This window comes from Denticeps clupeoides, chromosome 3 (assembly GCF_900700375.1).
Source record: "Denticeps clupeoides chromosome 3, fDenClu1.1, whole genome shotgun sequence".
NCBI lineage: Eukaryota > Metazoa > Chordata > Actinopteri > Clupeiformes > Denticipitidae > Denticeps > Denticeps clupeoides.
Window position 1 is genome coordinate 11,906,359 of NC_041709.1, and position 20,185 is coordinate 11,926,543.

A 20,185-nucleotide genomic window follows, 5' to 3' on the forward strand; every position below is an offset into this window, starting at 1 on the left:
GTGCCATAATAGTGGCAGGGAAAATTCCACGCTAATGGCAAACAGAAATAGAGCTGATGGAATAGTATTTTGGCTGGGATTTTTACTGTTCCCCCACTGTGAATGTCATTTTGTGTGACAATTGCATTTGAAGGTGTGTGAGTAAACGAACAAAGTCACTTTACATTCTAAAGAGAAGTGAGAAATGCCAGCTTTCTGTTATATGGCATTAAATCACACCACAGAGCACTTAAAGGGCAGTCAAAGAAAGTGAAGTGATTGTCATTGTGAAACACTGCAGCACATGGTGACACAACAATATGATTTTAACCATCACCCTTGGTGAGCAGTGGGCAGCCATGACCGGCGCCCGGGGAGCAGTGTGAGGGGACGGTGCTTTGCTCTGTGGCACCTCAGTGGCACCTTGGCGGATTGGCATTCGAACCGGCAACCTTCTGATTACTTCCTTAACCGCTAGGCCACCACTGAAATTTGAAGCCATTGTAAAAATGTCACGCAAAGTGCATTGATACCGAAGCTGCTGGTTTAGAATAAAATTAAAGAATTTTGCCATTTCTACCCTACAAAATTCTTTCATAGCAGTTTGACAAATGCAATATTACAAATATGCAAAAATATGCTTATTCAGTGCAAATTTAATGTTAATGACATCTACTAATAATGCAAAAGCCTGCAGGCTATGTAGTGCAGACTGATTCAAGACAATCGAAGAAATATTTTCTACGAATTTTATATCTTCAATCATACTTCATTGCAATCTTAACATTTACATTCTTTACATTAATATTACTCTTTCATTCCCCCCGTATGTACACTTGAGGGTCCATCATCTTTTAATTCCACTGCCTTCAGTAGATGTTTCTCCCTACAGATTATTTCCAAGATGAATTAACACTTGAAATTTACTGCTATTAAATTAAAGCGGTGTCTCTTCATCACCATGAGTGCAAAGTTTTTGAAGAGCCTTCGAAGAAGAAAACATGACTGAGTGACATCATTTCCTCAAAATAGGCAGTACCTCATATGATATCATATCACGCAGGACACACAAAAACAAATCCATAGTGATGCTGAACACAACCTGGAACCTCATTTTTTCTGATCTCATGAAAAATTAAGGCAAAAGCCTACAGGCTCTGCTTTTGATTGCCTTGTTTCTTTTTTCCTGAGAAATTGATTCCAGCTGCACCCATCACATTCAGCAGCAGCCAGCGGTCCTGACGCAAGACCCTCACCAACTGGCAGGAGTCAAGGGAGGACGGTCGCCAGAGATGTATATGTCCCTGGGGCACAGAAGTGACAAAGCCCTCCCGTTTGGAACTGTTACAAATGCATTTGGCTGCCACTTACATTAATCCGAGGTGGAGTGGGGTGTGGAGTGTGTCTCCAGGGTGGCCACCTGATCAAGGCTCCGTATAAAACCACATCTTTCTGCTGTCAGTGTAACAATCCTCTAGAAATAAATGTACATTTCCCTCACAGATCTTCGTCAGTTTCAGAATCCCAGAATCAGAATTCAAACGTAACAGAACAAATGGTTTTCGATCAATTAAAGCATTATGTTTGTCTGTGTGTATCAGCCATATGACCTTATGGTACAATGTTTCGTGCTCTTTTCTATGCTGGATTTTGCTGTCAAATGGTCACATACATATGTGAAAACTACATAGGTCATCTTGACCTCATCATATTATTTGAACCATTTTATGTCGTCCACTAAGTGTTATTCCCCAGGCAACAGTGTATATGAATGTTAAAAGAGGAAACATTTTGCACTGTTGCAACAGAGCTCACCAATTTGATGAAAATGCTTTAATTCAGAAAAAGAAAAAAAAACATTAGAAAAATACTCGATGAATAGAATGAACTGCATGCCTAGGAGTGATGTAAATTGATTCACTAATTCCAGAAGACCACACATTTGCTAATTCCCAACTGCCATCTAGTGAATGAAAATAAAAGTACAACCCCCAGATGGATCAAGATCAATCTGTTAAAAGAAAACATACATACCCACAAAATATGACATTTACAAAATGTACCACAGATTTACAATCCATTATCTGTTGGTTAATGTCTATTCAAATTATAAGCCCAATTTATATCATATTCAAACAGACTATAGATGTTGACGTTTATATTATTGCATGAATGTTGTAATTTTTTATTATTGTTATTAATATAACTTATGTAATATTTGTACATAAAAAGTATGCAACGATATTGTCGTTGCAAACAAAAAAATGCGAATATTGAGCTGTTTCTGAAGCCGTTGCGTAAAGCAAATCCAATAAATGATTGGACCCTTCCACCAGAAAATGCGTGTGACCGAAATCCTTTTTTTTAGCAGACAGCCACAGGTTTTTGTCCAGCCCAGGATCCAAATGCTGAATAACAAAACAGTTCTTCGCCTGCCAATCAACTGGACGTGGCTTGGTGCTGAAGTTGATTAATGATTAAACAGAATTGCTGGAGAATGTCAATTGAGGTGTTGCTGAAGTGATATTGCGCAGCACACAGATTCACATTTAGAATGCCAGTCATTGCTTTTTTTGTGCACATGATGAATAAGTATGTCCTGCACAATTTTTGCAATGGATATATAATTTGTAAAATAGTAATGTATAAGCAGATCACAATTGTGAAATTGACTTGGCACATCTGTACTGAGAGAAGTGGTCTTACAACCAGTCTATTGACTAAAATGGCAACAGTTCACATAATAAATAATATTGGTGTGATGCATGTGTCTTTAATAGGTTTCTGTCAGAAGTGTGTACATGGTATGTATGTCCTACATAAACCCTAGACTGACAGAAAATGAAACTTTCACCCCAGTGGTGGTAAGGAAGCAGCCTTGTAATCAGAAGGTTGCCGGTTCAAATCCCGAACCGCCAAGGTGCCATTGAGGTGCCACTGAGCAAAGCACCGTCCCCACATACTGCTCCCCGAACTGCTCACCAAGAGTGATGGTTAAATGCAGTGTACACATTTCGTTGTGTCACCGTGTGCTGTGCTGCAGTGTTTCACAATGACAATTACTTCACTTTCATTTGATGGCAGAATGTGTTTAGGTTTTAACAAGTGCACATTTTTAAAGGTTTCAACATTGTAATAAATGTATACAATCAAAAAAACACATGCAGTTTTAACATTGTTAAATCTCTGGCATGATCCAAAAATATAACTCATTCAAACAAGTCTCATTTGGCAAACTAGCAGTGAGCTTGGTTTCCCAATAATCAATGAAAACAACTGAACATAACACATTGGCACATAATACAATAAAGATGAATTCTTATGGAGTCATAAACATGGCAGAAGAGCTTGTTACATTTGTTTGTTTAGAAATGAGAAAACAACAAGTATTAAACGTTGCTACATTTCATACAAGTTTCTCTCCCATCAAAGGGGTGACATTGAATTAACCCTGAAGAATGCCACAAGGCAAAAGTCTGCCACGCTGTTTGATTTTTGGCCGTGGATATGACATGATCAAAAAGCATTATTGGTTATTTCTCAATATGGCAAAAAAAATAAAATAAATAAAAGTATAGTTTATTAAAAAAAAAAAAAAGAAAAAAAAAAAAAAAAAGAAAGTGCACTTATAAATCTACAATCTTCACCAAAGTAAGTTGTAGAAAACCAGAGAATTACAGTGACAATATGGACAAGAGTGGTAAACAATAGTCCACATTGTCACCCAGCAGCACCCTGCACCAATATTACTTCATACCACAAAGTGCTAAATATATCCAACATACCCTCTAAGTGCCTCTATGCATCATGATACCATGATGTGCTTTCATCAAAACTGAAGGAGTCGTTGGTGAGGTTATTCCTGCAGCAGAGGAGTCCTCTCATACACCAATTTTTTGGGGTCAGCATAGTCACATTGCTTGCCGGCATTCAAATGTTTGCTTACCTGTATCAAAAGGGGAATAAATAAAATTAAAACATTGTAGTTACATCAATGGCTTTAGAGTTTTGCATGTCAAGTGTAAGTTCCAACTGACTATTTTCCATGATTAGAGAGAGAGTGTGTATGTGTGTTATGCTGCATTTGCTAATTTTATCAAAATGATGTAATTATACCTACCTGTCATTTGACACCTATAAAAGCACTAAAAAAGGATTAGTCTAAACTTCTCTAAAAACCCCAATGCTACAGATAAAAGCTTCCAATGAAAGAATCAATTTAATGAAGATGAAAGTACCTTCTCTTAAAAAAATTAAAAAATACATAGACAGCTCTGTTTTCATATGGCTCAGGTCATCTTTTACATTGTAATAGAAGACAGGCTGAAGTGTGTTGATTTGGGCTGGGGAAAATTTAGCTGATTTAGCTCATAGAGCTCCGACTAAAGATCCTAAAGGTCCATGATCAGAAACCGATTTACAAATAAATAACTAAAACACCCCACCACATACAAAAACCTGTAAATGGAAGGAAACATGGTTCGAGATATGCAGAAGGAAGGCATGCTAATATAAAAACAAAACTGCACATATCAGCATCCAACACTCATGCAGCTGCTGGAAAGGAAATGAGAAACGCGTGCTTTGAGAGAAACCAAATGCGAGGAAAAATGCTGAGTGCCACAGATAATCCCTGCTGCCTGTTTCATAAGCCACAGCGCATTAGTCCCGTGAGACCTGACACACAACGAGACACGCGAATCACGACGTATGATAGAAAAACGTTTTTGAAAAGCAGCAACGTTAGGAAAGATGACACTGGGCTAAACAGAAGAGAGCAGACAACAATCCCTAGTGACAGGCATGTTAATATTAACAAGTACAGATGGCAACAAACAGGAGGACTACGTTGCACAGGAGGCCAACATGGGGGATTTACGGCAAACTGTGGCAGTGCTAGGCCTTCTGCTGCCCAAGAAGAGGTGCTGGGCTCGGGATAAAACCGAGAGAGAGGCGGCGTCTCCGCTGAACACCCACCTGCAACTGTCCACACTAAAACTTTTCACTCAGCATCTTTTTGCCAGTTGGGTCGATTTTTGTGTCACATGTGTTGTCCTAAAAGATAACCAAACCCATTTGAATAGTACAGGTGGTGAGAAAGGATTTGATTGGCAGCATGACCAATTACATTGGAAATGTTCATAAGTTGGTCAATTTCCTATGTTAAATCATTCAGGATTGCGATCTGTTGATTTTGTTCACTTGGTCATGCAGTGTGAGGGATTTGATATGATTGAGGAAACAAGAATCATGCAATTCTTCAAAAATATTACCTTCTCTTAAGACATATATTTTATGAAGGATTCATTTTCAAAAATGATCTTAATTTATGAAAATTCTGGGCCAAACAATCATTAAATTAATAAAATAATCATATATTTTATCGTACTGCTTTTTTTTATTATTTAAAAAGAAATCCAGACAAAACAAACCCTGTGGTCTGCATCTGTGGCCACAATTTCGTCTGATTTTCGCCTCTGTGAAACAAAATAATATAAATATAGAAGCTGACTGCTACACACCATCCAGGTTAAGAAACGCATGTCCGCACGAGGACAGGATTGTCCAAGAGTGGATCTGAGTGATCACATGCTCACTAACATGCCATGCATCCTCTGCCCCTTCCAGTCATTCTCCTCACTACAAACCTTTTGTTCCCGGATTCTCAAGACAACAGCCACAAGGATGAAGAGGAGACCAAGGCCGATGAAGATGTACTGCATGTATTCCAACAGGGCAGGCATCACCACCAGATTATTGTAAAACGTCGTGAGTACCGAACCATCAATGTATCCACGCTAAAACAAAATTAACAAAGAAGCACATTTTATGGTTATTAACAAAGGTTGTTATAGCCTCTTCCAAAATCATATAGTGCAAAATAATACAGTAAAAAGACAGTATTTGACAGCAGAGTGAGAAAGAGTTACCTCCTCAAACCAAATCATTGGCATCACCACCTCAGCAATGCGGTCAGTTTGTCTGAAAAATTAAAAGCGTTACACATTTCTAAAGACACAATCATAATCTGTTTTAGACAACATTCATGAGAATATTAATATCTTCTGTTACACCTTATTATAACAAATATCAGTTTTCTGAGCTTTAGACATTGGAATGAAGATCTTACATGATTCCAAGGACCCTCTTAATGTAGAGGTTAAGTTGCAACTTTATGGACACATTCAGAGGCACCCCAGTCTCCTACAAGACAGCGGAAATTTGAATGTGTTAACCCACATACCATACTAGCATCATACCAACATAACAGATGACTGGGGTGTTTTCAGTTATGCAAAAGTGTCTATGTGACAAATTAGGGCAAGGCATTAATGCAATCTCTTGTAAAACCTTTACCGCACAGGACGTTACACTGGCCCTCTGTGTTTACTCGCTGAACTTTACACTTTACTCTTTGGTATATGAATATTTACAAAATGCATTGCACCACCTTCTGTGGACCAAACAACACAATCTTTGTGAGATGTGTTAGTACAGAAAAAAATCATGAGGGATTTAATGTGACTGAGTGAATATGTGAATAGGTGTAAGAATATGTGTATGTTTTACATTTAGATTTGATTTACATGTAATGAAAATGTCAAACACATACCCACATATTCTCACACATCTGTGTTTAACAAAGTATTTTTCCCTAGATTTTATTATATATTCAAGTAGTTTAAGAAATTAGCACAACATTTGTGCATTATTAAAAAGGAGTGCACAGGGAAACAAACTGTGGGAAATTAAAGACCTGATTTCAAACTAGTTTAGAAACGACCCAGAATTCATGAATTATGCAATGAGATAACTGCTCAAGAATGCCTGGACCCATGAGTAAGAGATTTTAGAATAAATCCCTTAGAATGCTACTCTGAGGCCAGGGCTGAGGAAGTCTTTAAGGACATTCAGATGCGTGTTCCCTGCTGTGTTACCTCAGAGTGTGATAATGCCAGTATAGGAGTGTCACTATCTGCAGTGGATCACTGAGTGTTGATTGGGACAGATCCAGTTTCTTCAGTAATTATTTTATGATGCAGACAAGTCCAAGAGCACAGTCAGAGCTTATCTAAAACAGTGCTAGTTTTATCACATACAATCAGCCTCTATTAACCTTGGGTCACTTAGACAACGTCAGAGAGTCACAGAACTTTACCTTGCATCTGAAATAAAAAAGGCTCAATATGTAACACGTCCTTCGTATCAATATCTTTCAGGATCATAATGTGTTTTATATGCACTCCTTAATCGCTTAGGGAGTCAGATTTCAATGCTGTAGACAGTGACCTGCATCCCTTTAGACTGACTCCAGGGCAAAGTCTGTATACTTAGATCAGTCAGCAAGGAGAACTCCTTGACATGTTAATTTGCTTGATAAGTTACTCTTTTAAATAGAATCATATAAGCATAAAACAATCAAAACAGTTACAATCATGAGCAATTTCCAATTAGCTTATCTGATTTCTTTCTTGAGATATGCCTTTATTGTAGTTTCCATTCCATTCTATTTTAACCTTGAACGATTTGTGGAATTAAGTGTATAACAAAAATAAAATAATATTTTCCCCCTACTTTTAGTAAAACTTGTTGTGTAACCCGTTTAAATAAGGAGTGTAGTGCTTTTATGAACAGACTAAAATCAGAACACTTGGATTAAAGTGCTGCAAGTCTGATTTGGTAGCAGGCGTGGCCCTGAGATGATTATAACAAATCATCTTTATAGTGTCTGCTGACTATTTACGAATGTACAGTTTAATCAGATAATATCACTTATTTAATGCAAATAGACAAACATGTTCCAGTAGCTATAACTAGTTAGGAAAGTTTCACTATAACTTCAACTCAGAAATGTTTCTAGCTAGTCAGACATTTCTTGTCTGTTTTACAGTCATCTTCAAATGTTAACAAAAAATCTGGTCAAAATCAGGCTGATTATTTTCTGTGTGCCCTGAAGACAGGAATGAGTTACTTACAGGATGAATATCAATAAATAGGCCATGTTCCTCTTCACTGGGGCTCAGCCCAATGACAGTGTTCAGCAAGGCAGGATCAGCGTTGTAGAAGTGGGGATGTGACATGAAGACTGGAGAGTCTGAAGATTTCAAGAAGAAAAACAGTTTCACTGACCTCTGCCCTAACATATTGAAACAAGGGCATTCAAGTCTATGGTTCAGTGCACGGTTTCATGCAGCATGCAAGTGTGGAGAAAGTGCTGAATGAATTTCACTCATGGACCCGATGCCTGGACGCATAGTAGGACACTCACTGTGTCTACAGCTGCTGACGTTCAGCAGCCCTGACTGCCTGCAGGGGCAGAAACCCTCATTTGGGGGATAGTCTGTTCCATTGGCAAATAGTGTTTTGGGGGCAACAAATCGGAACAAAGGAATACCCTTCATCTTCCCTTTTCTCTGGAACACAAGCTCCATTGACCTACCAAAAAAAAAAAATGATCAGACAAAAAAAATTCAAACGCGAAAGGCCATTTCAAAAGCATAACAAAACAATAATGGAAAAATGAATAAATTTAAACTTTACGTAACAGCTCAGCTTGACTATCTACAATAATCTCGTCTAAAATTTACAAAATTATTCATATTTGCTTTGCCATTATTTTCTTTGGTAATATAAGCCTCGCCACTGAACCAACTTTTGGACTGTGTAATATTTGAGTCAGACTGTCTAAAGCAAACAAAGTCATCTTGTCCGTAACTATGAAAAGACTTGTGACTGCCAGAGCATCTAGAACAATAATTTATGAGCCAGTTGCATGTCCACACTTTTAGGCCCAGTTCTTATTTTAAAACATACCTGTTTCTGCCTGCCGCCATAACTCCCTAACCCATAAATAGTCTATAAGCCACATCTCTGCCTTGTTAAGATATGAGAAATACTCCTTTTAGAATCTATTTGAAGCCACTATTATTAAGTATTAAAATAAAAGGACATTTTATTGCATCTATGTTTGCTGCAAATGGGACACAAAATAAAAAAAAAGTAATGCAATCAAATCTATTTTTGCTGATCTTTGACATGACCAAGACATTAACCATTATATATAATGGTTATATATAACCATTATAAACACTGCCAAAAAAAAAAAAGTTATGTATAAGAATTTATTGCAGGTTTTTGGTGCATATACATTTTAGACCACAATGGGTGTCATGAGGCATTATTTGACATTACAGCTTTATATGGATTTTCAAAATAAAGAATCAATGATAAAATGTTTAAGCTGGCTTTTAAGGGATTAAAGTCCTGAAAATAATTAAATGTTTCATCATTTTGTAAAGGGCTTAAGTTGACCAAGTGATTTATGGAAAAAAACATGGAAAAATGTATGGAAAACAATATTAATGTATAAGGATTTTGTCGCATTTTTGTGTGTGTACATTTTTGCCCACAAAGAGGGCAAGAGGGTACAAAATGCATACCCAAAATATGGATCAAATCTAAGATTAAAAAACACTGGATTTCAAACATTCGAAACATTTGTCAAATTTAAAAGAAAATTGACAAAATGTACAAAAATGCCTGGAGAAGGCACAAGGGTTTTAACCTTGTTTATTTATTATCTAAAGTACCTGCAAGCATCAGGGCTGTAGAAAGGTAAAGTGGACTCTGTAGTCATGAACGGAGGCCACATCTGACCAGCAGTGCCATTTATCATGTTGCACTGCTCGGTCCTCCAATAATCCACCTACAACATTCAGAAGATGGATGGGATGGGAATAAAGAAAATGAATGAGTGTGTCACCTGTTCCCAAACTCACATCACACCATTAAAATGAAATGTACCCACTTTTTTTAAACCATTCCAGAAGTCGACTTTGTGAACTTTCCTGATATCGTCCTTGCCAGTAAACACTGTGAACAGTCCTGTGTTGGAGTTGTTGAACTGGTGGAGAGAAAGAGAAAACAAATCAGCATGAGACATTTGGTTTGGAGGTGTTCTCTGTATCCAGAAGCTCAACTCTCCCCAGACATACTAACCTCAGCAAAAAGACCAAATTTGCCAGAGGTTGGGAGCATGCCGGGCAGGTACTGGTTGAGGAAGTCTACAAGTTTGCTGTCATAGCCCCACATCAGCTCCCCAACAGGCTTAGTCAAGAAGGCCTCCTCTTTAAAGAGGGTGAGGGCGGTGCTCAGCATCAACCGAACAGGTAAAGGCATGTCCTCCATCATCACCGAGGCTCCCTGACAGGCGCAAGCAGAACGGAGGGTTTCGTTCACATCCAAACAAACAATGCCTTGATTTACAGCCACTGGGGCCGAATCAAAGCACTTACCAGTACTAGCATATTAGGTATGGTGACCACATCTGACTCGTTGCCCACAGACATGCTCTCCTCAAAGAAGTACCGTCTGTACTCACGATACGAGACAGTGTGATTGTCGTGAAATGTGATGTTTTCCTTCTGACGCTTTTCACTGCGGACAGGCAAAATCTGATGTAACAGCATCACATAACATCCCACAACTCCACACATCAGAGAGACCATCATCAATTAGACCACGCAAGGACACAGATAAACTCCCTTCAAATGACTGGTATGTAGGCAGATGGTGGCATCAGACTGCATGGCTAATTTCCTGTTCCCTGGATGCAGAGCACATGATGCCAGTGGGTTTGAGTATAGTGGATCCAAGTGACAAAAAACAGGAAGCCATGGGGAGTTGCAAGGCCAAGCCAGTGAAATACTGCTGACTACAGGCAACTGAAGAAGGATCCTAAATATACATCTATACATAAAAATCTCAATATGATTTGATGTATTTTAAAAAGCATTATATTCTTTGCATCTAGGCCCTCTCAGACTATAGCCATTTTTTTAAGCATTTTCCTCCCACTGTGGAGGAGTTGGGCTCACAGCTATGGCTGAGTTGAGTTCCAGTCATGCATCCTTCCACATGTTTAGTTGGAAAAAGCTGAATTTACACTACATGACCATATTTGTGAAAAAATAACTAAATCAAATACACATTTAATACACATACATAAAATGAATGGGTCAGAAAGATACGAATTGGAATAGATCACCACAGGCAAGCAAAAACAATAATACAAGCTCACCTGTACACATAGGGTCCCCTTTGCTCCACCATCGGCTTCTCGCCCTTGAGGATCTCTTTGGGATTGAGCACATGGTAGAAGTACACGGACATGAAGAATGGTACAGGGATGTCCTTCCACATGGTATAAGAGAGATCATTCTTGGGGTTGATCTCCACATTCTGCAACATAAAAGAAACCTTGTTTAAAAGACTGGACCACGGGATTCGCATTCAAAACTTTTATATAGGATTAAATTTGATTTTAAGAGTAACGAGTGATAACATCGTGAAATATCAATATCAAGGTCGGCATTTTGCTGGTTTTCTTTTTTTTTTTTGCAAGGACAACATTTTTATGTAGCAAACTCGGGAGCCCGCTTACCTTAACTATCTGGTCGTCGACTATTATAGGTCCAACGAACACTAGAACAATGCCAAAGATCGCGGTGACGATCCCCGCTACCAAGAGCCCCACTGAGATTTTAGACACGGACGCAGCCATGACAACCGAGCAGCAGAGACAACTTCAACTTCGACAACCAGACCGGAGATGCGTCCGGGATTCGCACCGGGGCCACTGGGGCTCAGCGCGGTGCGGGGTCCGCGGATGGGGAAACGTTCATTTCACCGTGTCGCTCACGGGCTCACCGATAGCGAATGTCAGGAACACCGCGACACGCCGAAGCGCAATCTTAAAGTCCACGAGTGGACAGATAAGGTTCTCTTCAAAGAGCCCATAGAGACGCGCGGACGGGACTCGTGTTTATCCCCGGGTCGTAGCCCCGCCTCCGCCGAGCGGAATTGTGGGGGATGTAGTTACAATGTAACCAGGCATCACACGATTGCGGCTATCTGATTAGTGTGAAGTTGGTCGGATGTCTAGACTCTAAAGTACGGGAGTGCAGTGTGGAGATACGTCGTTTTTTTTTTTTTTTTCGGTCTTGTTATTTCGACACCACCACATCCTTTCTAGTCATTTCATGTAATTTCTGAAGCGTTTTTTAATGGTTATAGTCTGTCGTTATAGCAAATTATTGGTTTAATATATTCGCTATACCTTGCTGAATTTTTAAGAATGTATGCCCTTCATGTGAGTATCTATAGAAATAATTCATTTGTGAATTTGGAAATGAACTGATAATGAACTCTGGTGACAGCTTTTGCTTGGCTATCTTTTTGTTTTAAAAACATTTTGCTTACGTGTTGAGGTCAGGGGGGAAATTACGATTTCGACATAAGACAACGAAAACCTGATGATGGGTGTCTCCTCTATACAGATTTCCACACTAAACAGACAACGGCTGTTCAGGTGTAAGATGACATAAAGGTTACATATTTACATTCGTGAAGCATTCAGAACACAGTTATAATTTATATAAGTTATAATTGTTATAATTAATTGTCATTCTCGTGACACACAATTTTATAGCCGGGGGACAAACAGAGGCCACTTAACATGACGTAAAAGGCGGTAATTACATACACTCTATGAAACTCTTTACTTTTGGAAGCTCCTATTTTTACCATCAACGGGGCTCGTTTGTTCAGAATATGTCCCAGTTTGTCGGACAGTCTAAAAAGAAAAAGTGGCCCGTCACGCTAGTCTGTAAAAAAAAGGGATATGCTTTGTCCTTAAAGAAACTAGTTTAATTGGCATTACAGGGCAAGCCGACCTTTTATAACTTGATTAGACGAGTGAAACCCTCATTGCGTGAGATAACGGGAACAGTCACATACTGCGTACTTGCTCCGGAGCCTGGAGGCATGTGCGTCCTGGCTCTGCCTTCCCAGCCCCACCCTGCACCGACATTTCTGCACCGATTCGCACACAACCTCCGGTCTGCCTGGAACTAGTTTCACTGCTAAACGTGACATGCTGATAATGGCCTCTTTCAACGCGTTCATCGCGACAACACGCGCGGACGCGTATTTCGAATCGTCTTGAATTTAATGGTCAGATTTGTTCCAACAAATCACGAAGTCAATTTGTGAGAGCAGGAGACCATAACAAATGTTAGAGAGGAACCACGCTTTAAGTGGGGGACATTTCGGGTGAATGCCACCCTTCACACGACTGAATCCGTGACTTATCGCTGACATTTGCAAAACCCACGAATTAAACGTCTGTGCACATGATCGTCCACAGATCACGAAGGGTCAGATGACCGAGGAGACAGACATACAGCAGCACCGCAGATAGGGTGGTAGTAGCCTAGTGGTTAACACACTCGCCTATGAACCAGAAGACCCAGGTTCAAATCCCACTTACTGCCATCGTGTCCCTGAGCAAGAGTGTTTCAAGAGACTGTCCCTGTAAATACTGATTGTAAGTCGCTCTGGATAAGGGCGTCTGATAAATGCTGTAAACGTACTCAAGTAAACATTTGGGCAGGTGGAATTCTATAAAACGTAATTTCTCGAGACTGCTGCATAACCTGCAAACAAGGCGCATTTCAAATGTCAATATAACAAGTAAAACAGGGCCACAGGCCCGTTGTTGTCGACCCAGTATTGTTGGACAAGTCACGAGGCTGAAGGTCAACTTCACCAGAAAAGTGGTACAAAAATCCTGCGAACAAAGGAGAACTGGATGGACAAGCTTTGTGGCATCTTCTAAAGGTATGGTTCTCTTCCAGAGAGCAGCCTAGAACTGTTCAAATGGAACCACAACAAAACGTCTGGCGACCCCTGCTGGCCAAAGCTTTATACAGTCCTATTATTTACAGCATTATCATTTTACATTTAAATTTACCATTTAAGGCATTCGGCAGACGCCCTTACAATGTGCTTCCATGTTACCATCAATGAAGTGACCAATTCTGGTTCACTAGGACCCCCAACTATGAAGACAATCTTACAGTCACTCTGTTAGTTTCTATACATACGTCAGGCAATAAGGTTAATAATAAGTTAATCTAAATATTCTCTAAAGAGGAAGGTCTTGAGCTGCTGTTTGAAGGTGCTCAGTGACTGAGCTGTTCTGACCTCGAGGGGGAAGTTCATTCCACCACCGAGGGGCCAAGATAGAGAAGAGTCTTGATGAACGTCTTCCTTTTACCTTCAGAGATGGAGGGAACCAGGCGAGCAGTACTTATCACAATATTAATGAGGTTTATGTTGACTACTATTACTAATAAAATTGCAATATGTTCATTTTAAAATAACTGCACCAAATGCATGTGGGGTATAAATAGTCACAAGACAGCCATATCAGGAATGCTTGAACTTTATTTGAATGAACAGGAATGTAAGATAATTATGCAGCGAGCACGTCAATTTAAATGGTTTGCGGCTCAATTTAACACTAAAAGCTGCTTAATTGCCACCACGAAGACGCAGCACCAGGTGGAGGGTGGACTCCTTCTGGATGTTGTAGTCAGACAGGGTACGACCATCTTCAAGCTGCTTTCCAGCAAAGATCAGACGCTGCTGGTCTGGGGGGATGCCCTCCTTATCTTGGATCTTGGCCTTCACGTTCTCAATGGTGTCACTGGGCTCCACCTCGAGGGTGATGGTCTTCCCAGTCAGGGTCTTCACGAAGATCTGCATGCCACCCCTAAGACGCAGCACCAGGTGGAGGGTGGACTCCTTCTGGATGTTGTAGTCAGACAGGGTACGACCATCTTCAAGCTGCTTGCCAGCAAAGATCAGACGCTGCTGGTCTGGGGGGATGCCCTCCTTATCTTGGATCTTGGCCTTCACGTTCTCAATGGTGTCACTGGGCTCCACCTCGAGGGTGATGGTCTTCCCAGTCAGGGTCTTCACAAAGATCTGCATGCCACCCCTAAGACGCAGCACCAGGTGGAGGGTGGACTCCTTCTGGATGTTGTAGTCAGACAGGGTACGACCATCTTCAAGCTGCTTGCCAGCAAAGATCAGACGCTGCTGGTCTGGGGGGATGCCCTCCTTATCTTGGATCTTGGCCTTCACGTTCTCAATGGTGTCACTGGGCTCCACCTCGAGGGTGATGGTCTTCCCAGTCAGGGTCTTCACAAAGATCTGCATGCCACCCCTAAGACGCAGCACCAGGTGGAGGGTGGACTCCTTCTGGATGTTGTAGTCAGACAGGGTACGACCATCTTCAAGCTGCTTGCCAGCAAAGATCAGACGCTGCTGGTCTGGGGGGATGCCCTCCTTATCTTGGATCTTGGCCTTCACGTTCTCAATGGTGTCACTGGGCTCCACCTCGAGGGTGATGGTCTTGCCAGTCAGGGTCTTCACGAAGATCTGCATCTTTACACTAAGGGAGGAAAGAGTTAATATAGAATATAAATATTCTGATATGGGCACAATTGATCAACTACATCAGACGCATTATAAGCAGACGAGCTAGATGAGGTATGACTAAATAATTACGTCATTCCGAACTCCACCCTCTCAGACTCATCCAGCAGCCATTTCATAGCAGCCGCCATAAGCTAACTAGCGGTCTGATGTTAGCATAGCTGACGCCGGCCAGCAGTTTAATAACCTTAATCACGAAACCCACCAAGTAAATCCTTCCAAAATAATATCCAGATCTCTTGAGTTGTATATAGCTAGTAAAATAGTCGAGCAAAATTACTGCGTAGAAGGGGAAAATGCTAGGTTAAAACCCGCCAACTAACGCAAGGGAACGTAGCCTGACGTAGTCCTAAAATAATTACTTACACAAAACAGAATATCGGTATAGATGTTAAAACAAGCCGCAAATTTAAATGAAAGTAATGTGCGCCAACATTCCATCCAAACAGATACTTAACGTCATACCACAATTAACTAGAGATCTAAAACATAACCTACGGATCTACAAAACAATTTTGTTTAATTACGGTGAAAAACGGGTACAATTCTGGAAAAGAAATTACTCACAAACAAATGTTTTATCGATTTTGCGGCAGGAATACGTTCCCTTCTTCTCTCTTCACAAATGGCGTCTGCACAAAGGGCTGTGGTATTTATACAAACACGACTATGTATCCCTCCGCCGTTACCCACAACCTACTTTCGACTGCTTATTTCGACCGAATGTCACGAATGAAAACGTTTTACATCAGCAGTCAATCTATTACATGTTTGCGTATTGCACAATTTAATGATATGATAGATTATATTATACATTTAAACGAACTACATCAAAAACAGGGACACATAAGAGAGCGGAAGCAGAAAGCTACAGGGAGGTTGTGCGGCGTCTTTCACACAGGGGGTTGATTTTGGACAAATGGGGAACGGGAAGCCTTGAGACATTTTAAAACATTTAATAATATATTTTAAACCCTAGACGACGTAAACAACCTATTAGATCAACAGCGAAGCTCTATATAATTTACCGTTGTATTTTATTATATGTGTTGAATATATATTTCAGTATTATATTGTATTGTTTTATTATTAGAATTTAAATGCCCTTTAATAATTGTTTTGTAGTAAGCTGTATAACACCTAATACATTTTCTCTATGTGATTTGCTGTGGTGGAAGTGGGTCATCCGCAGCGAGACATGGCAGCGGGTCCGCGATTGGTCAGATCCGGTGCGCGTGACTGCCAGAACCGCATTCTTCAGCTCTCGCTTCATTGCAGATGCGTGGTGCATTCACGTACGTGGGCGTGGACCGAAACGCTGTAAGTCGCGGTCACGGACAAATCACGGCACACGTGTTCTGGAGCCCATTTTATTATTTTATTCAGCAGTGTACTAACAGCCTGCCGCGCCACGTGACCACTGTCTGTCTGTCACGTTTGTGTGTTGCTTCCATTTATCAGCCCCTGTTGAAAAGAAAAGCACAAGAGTTAGGAACAGGGTACGACCATCTTCAAGCTGCTTGCCAGCAAAGATCAGACGGTGGTGGTCTGGTTATCCCATTTCACTGGCAACTGGAATTGTTATGGATCCTTGACAACGTTTTGCCCTTCCATTCCAAGGGACTGTTCGTAGAAGCAGGTTTATAATGATGAGCTGGTTCTTCTGTGTTATGGAGCTACTGGTTTGGTTTCTACTATGTACAGATCAGAAACTACATTGTCCTTGGGGTGGTCTCTGAGCCTCTGCTGGCCTGATCTGAGACAGAAACTGGTCCACCCCAAGAACAAAACACCCAGAAGAGCCAGCTCAACTGGACAGGACTCAGCAGTCCACTTACACCTAAGAGACGAGGCCTCAGGTGGTCTCATAACATACACCAGTTGGTGTATGTTATGAGACCACCTGAGCCTTCGTCTCTTACCACCTTCAGGACTCCACAGGGTTTATAAACTTGCTTCTCCGACCACTCAGTCAGACTTGAGAAAACCCTCAGGAACGGAAGGGCAAAACGTTGTCAAGGATCCATAACAAGTCCAGTTGCCAGTGAAATAACCCTTTTTGGTACTCACATTCATATAAAACCATAATATTATTGAGAAGGGAATATAAAAAGAATAGTCAAATTTAATGTACTCACTTGTAGCTCTTCTTTAAGATATAAAGGAGTCTTGAAGTTTCCTTTAAGAACCTGAGAGAAACATCAATATTTGTGAAGCACTACACTACTATATGTAAGCATTAAACAGACAGTTTAACCATATACAATAGAACTATACCCTCTTTGTGTTGTTGACCACTTCAGGGTCAGGTTGACCATAGTCTGGAGGGTTGGCATTGGGGTCATAGCCCAGTCTTTTCAGCATAGGTGCTATGATATCCATTTCTGCCAAAACATCTGCTGGGATTTGGCCTACCCAGCGAGTTAGTGCTTCGAGATTAACTGGTTTTATTACCTGATCAGTTGAGCGCTCAACACTTAAAAAAAAAAAAGACAAAGAATTATCACCACAGGACAGGTTTATACTAGCCTACGAGATTAAACGTGAAAGAAGGAAGCAGCGTCAGGCAGCATTTTGAGACTTTGAGTGTGTTTTAGGGCATGTTCTCTGAACTCCATCTTTTGGATTTTGGAAAAAAATGCACACAATGAAACAAGGCAATCCCAGTCTAGACTGTTCTCATGATTTTCTTAGAAGAGCTTGAATGTCATTCCTTGTCTGTAAATTGATTTGGATAAACAAATGCAACGTAATCTAAGGCCTGGCTTAGTTTGTCTAAATCATCCTTGTTAAATGACTGTCCATGTTGTCATGGACGTTGCAAAAGACGTTGCACATACTGGGCCTTACCGAGATAAAGACACCCCCCCCCGGCCGGCCAATGTAATCTTCATGGTGGAGCACCCCCCCATGCCACTTCATGTCCAAGAAGTGTAATATACCCTGCAGGGTGGAGCGAGGCTGCAGCACCAGATCCTCATAGCGCACAGCAAGGCAACGTTCGGGCCCTACTATCATGCACTGGGTCAGCATTCCCTCTATAGCCTTGCTCCACTTTGACAGACAGTCCCTGTAGCTAGTGAGGTCAAAGCCCGCTATGGTCACCTTCCGTGAGATCATGGAATGCGCTGCTGCTCGGCCATCCCGCAGCATCAGCAGGAACTTTGAGCTGGAAGGAGAGTTGACACAGAGTGATAGTAAAGTTGCGTTTCTCAACACCCCAGTGCTAAACCCTTTAATGTTCTGTGTTTGCTAGGTTAAAAATTACTTTGGGAAGAGTTTTGAGAGGTAGACGGCACTCCTGAGAGTGAAGGGGTCTTTATTGCAGAGTAACGGGGCTGGTTCCCCATGCCGAGCTATGACCTCCAACAGAAAAGCGGTCACAGCCGAGTCCAGTGTCTCCAAATCAACACCCTCCTCACCGTCTCGCTCGAAGGCGTGTCTCAGTGACAGCAGCCTGGGAATGACCCGTGTCTCCTCCCCACAGCGGATATCGGGATGGGCGTCCAGCATGGCACGCATGAGTGTGGTCCCTGAGCGAGGGACACCACCCACAAACACCAGAGGAGTGTTCTGGCTGTAGCGGTGCTCCTTCTTTTGCCGGTCCAACACAGTAACCGACAGGCTCCTGAAAGGGCGGCTGTCCTGGCAGGCCAGTAGCCACCGAAGCAGACTGGCCAGCGTGCCCAGTCCCAGCAGGCATAGCAGGAATGTGGTGGCCCGTCTCAGTTTTAATCGCATCACTCTACAGCACGATCTTTTTCCTGGCCAAGTTCTCCACAGCGGGCATGATGAGTCTCCGAGCTACCGTGGAAGAGGAAGGGACACATCATATAAATCCCAAGCGATTTGACAAAGGCCCTTCAGTCCTGAGCAAATTAATTCTTCATTACAGGCAGAGCCTTACGAAGCAAAACCAAATGCTTAAACATTTCGCTCTGTTCATGATAAATCACAAACGTGCAAGTGTTAAACATGACAAACTTGCACAGGATTTAGTAAAAGCTGAAAATGACAAATAATGTTTTATAAAGTTGACAAACTGCTACGAAAAGTCGAACTGAAAAACATAAACCTGTACCTTTGCAGCGCATCTAGTTCTTCTGAAAGTGGAACAAGATTCACAGCCAGAAAACGTGTCTGAGATGAACAGATAAGGAGTCTGGCCACATCAGGCTCAAGTCAGAGTTTTGAAAACCTGCCCGGGAAAGCGCAAAAAAACGCCTCATCATAAATGAAAAGTCCACTACAGGTTTGACATCTTTCTACGACGCACACTTCCACTTCCTGTTTGTGCAAAGAAAAAAGAAAAAAGGAAGTGAAAATAACTTGAATGACTGCTGTCCTTGGTGTCGTTCTCAAACAAGAATGTATATGAATCCACCAAGCACACGTTTTATGGATTAGTTTCCTCATGTCATTTAATGAACCCGCATTGAATGAAAAGTTTGTGTGTGAGTGAAGGGCGTGTTTGTGTGTGTGTGTGTGTGTGTGTGCGCGCTGTGGGGGGTTGGCACCCCGCCCGGCAGAAGCAAACCTGTTTTGGAAAGTGAAAGCTTCATTCTTCTGACTAAATGTTTCTTGTGAACAACAAAGTGCAAAGTAAATCGAGGAGGAATGTTATATCATTTAGATGTTTTTTTTTTTTTCTCCCATTACTGCTGTTACTATGTTTGTGAGTGTTACTGGGGACTTACTGCACATGCGCTGAACACTCTAGCACCTTCGTGGGCGTAGTGTCATTTGTAGGCAACACTTATACATGCTGGTGGTGCACTTCTGAAATGATCAGGCTATGAAGAGACTGTGACAACAGCTTTCACACAGGGACAAGCAGAAAATCAAAGCAATACAAGGAATA

At 41.2% G+C, this 20,185-nt stretch overlaps 3 protein-coding genes across 7 annotated transcripts; all 3 read right to left on the reverse strand.

The window, feature by feature from the left end:
- Positions 1-1,790: 1,790 nt before the first annotated feature.
- scarb1 (scavenger receptor class B, member 1) lies at positions 1,791-11,810 on the reverse strand. 5 transcript variants are annotated; one of them, XM_028974987.1, is made up of 14 exons: positions 11,423-11,810; positions 11,060-11,220; positions 10,275-10,416; positions 9,979-10,182; positions 9,788-9,883; positions 9,570-9,685; positions 8,249-8,415; positions 7,956-8,074; positions 6,110-6,183; positions 5,910-5,961; positions 5,628-5,777; positions 5,412-5,456; positions 4,957-5,034; positions 1,791-3,925 (listed from the first exon to the last, which is right to left on the reverse strand). In XM_028974987.1, exons 1-13 carry the CDS (start codon positions 11,540-11,542, stop codon positions 4,972-4,974), a joined length of 1,509 nt encoding a protein of 502 aa, XP_028830820.1. In that variant the 5' UTR covers positions 11,543-11,810; the 3' UTR covers positions 1,791-3,925; positions 4,957-4,971. The 5 variants fall into 5 exon arrangements, with proteins under 5 accessions (XP_028830820.1, XP_028830823.1, XP_028830819.1 ...); XM_028974990.1 differs by lacking the exon at positions 5,412-5,456; XM_028974986.1 differs by having other exon boundaries at positions 1,791-5,034.
- Positions 11,811-14,250: 2,440 nt separating this feature from the next.
- On the reverse strand, positions 14,251-16,006 carry ubc (ubiquitin C). The gene is made up of 2 exons (XM_028974991.1): positions 15,892-16,006; positions 14,251-15,280 (listed from the first exon to the last, which is right to left on the reverse strand). Exon 2 carries the CDS (start codon positions 15,271-15,273, stop codon positions 14,356-14,358), a length of 918 nt encoding a protein of 305 aa, XP_028830824.1. The 5' UTR covers positions 15,274-15,280; positions 15,892-16,006; the 3' UTR covers positions 14,251-14,355.
- A 674-nt stretch (positions 16,007-16,680) lies between these two features.
- tpst2 (tyrosylprotein sulfotransferase 2) lies at positions 16,681-20,059 on the reverse strand. Its single transcript, XM_028971950.1, is given in 7 exon segments — positions 16,681-16,788; positions 17,463-17,513; positions 17,602-17,800; positions 18,175-18,194; positions 18,196-18,493; positions 18,593-19,128; positions 19,406-20,059. Coding segments are annotated over 6 exon segments (1,074 nt in total). The 5' UTR covers positions 19,066-19,128; positions 19,406-20,059; the 3' UTR covers positions 16,681-16,755.
- Between the last annotated feature and the right edge of the window lie 126 nt (positions 20,060-20,185).

Bases quoted from the DNA above. Each gene is read 5' to 3' on its own strand.
- scarb1 (XM_028974987.1), bottom strand. From the start codon at position 11,542: ATGGCTGCGTCCGTGTCTAAAATCTCAGTGGGGCTCTTGGTAGCGGGG. The intron at 10,183-10,274 runs GTAAGTGCTTTG...TGCGCCTGTCAG, and splicing joins TACCTAATATGCTAGTACTG to GGAGCCTCGGTGATGATGGA. The intron at 6,184-7,955 runs GTAAGTAACTCA...GCTGTCTTGTAG, and splicing joins TATTTATTGATATTCATCCT to GAGACTGGGGTGCCTCTGAA.
- ubc (XM_028974991.1), bottom strand. From the start codon at position 15,273: ATGCAGATCTTCGTGAAGACCCTGACTGGCAAGACCATCACCCTCGAG.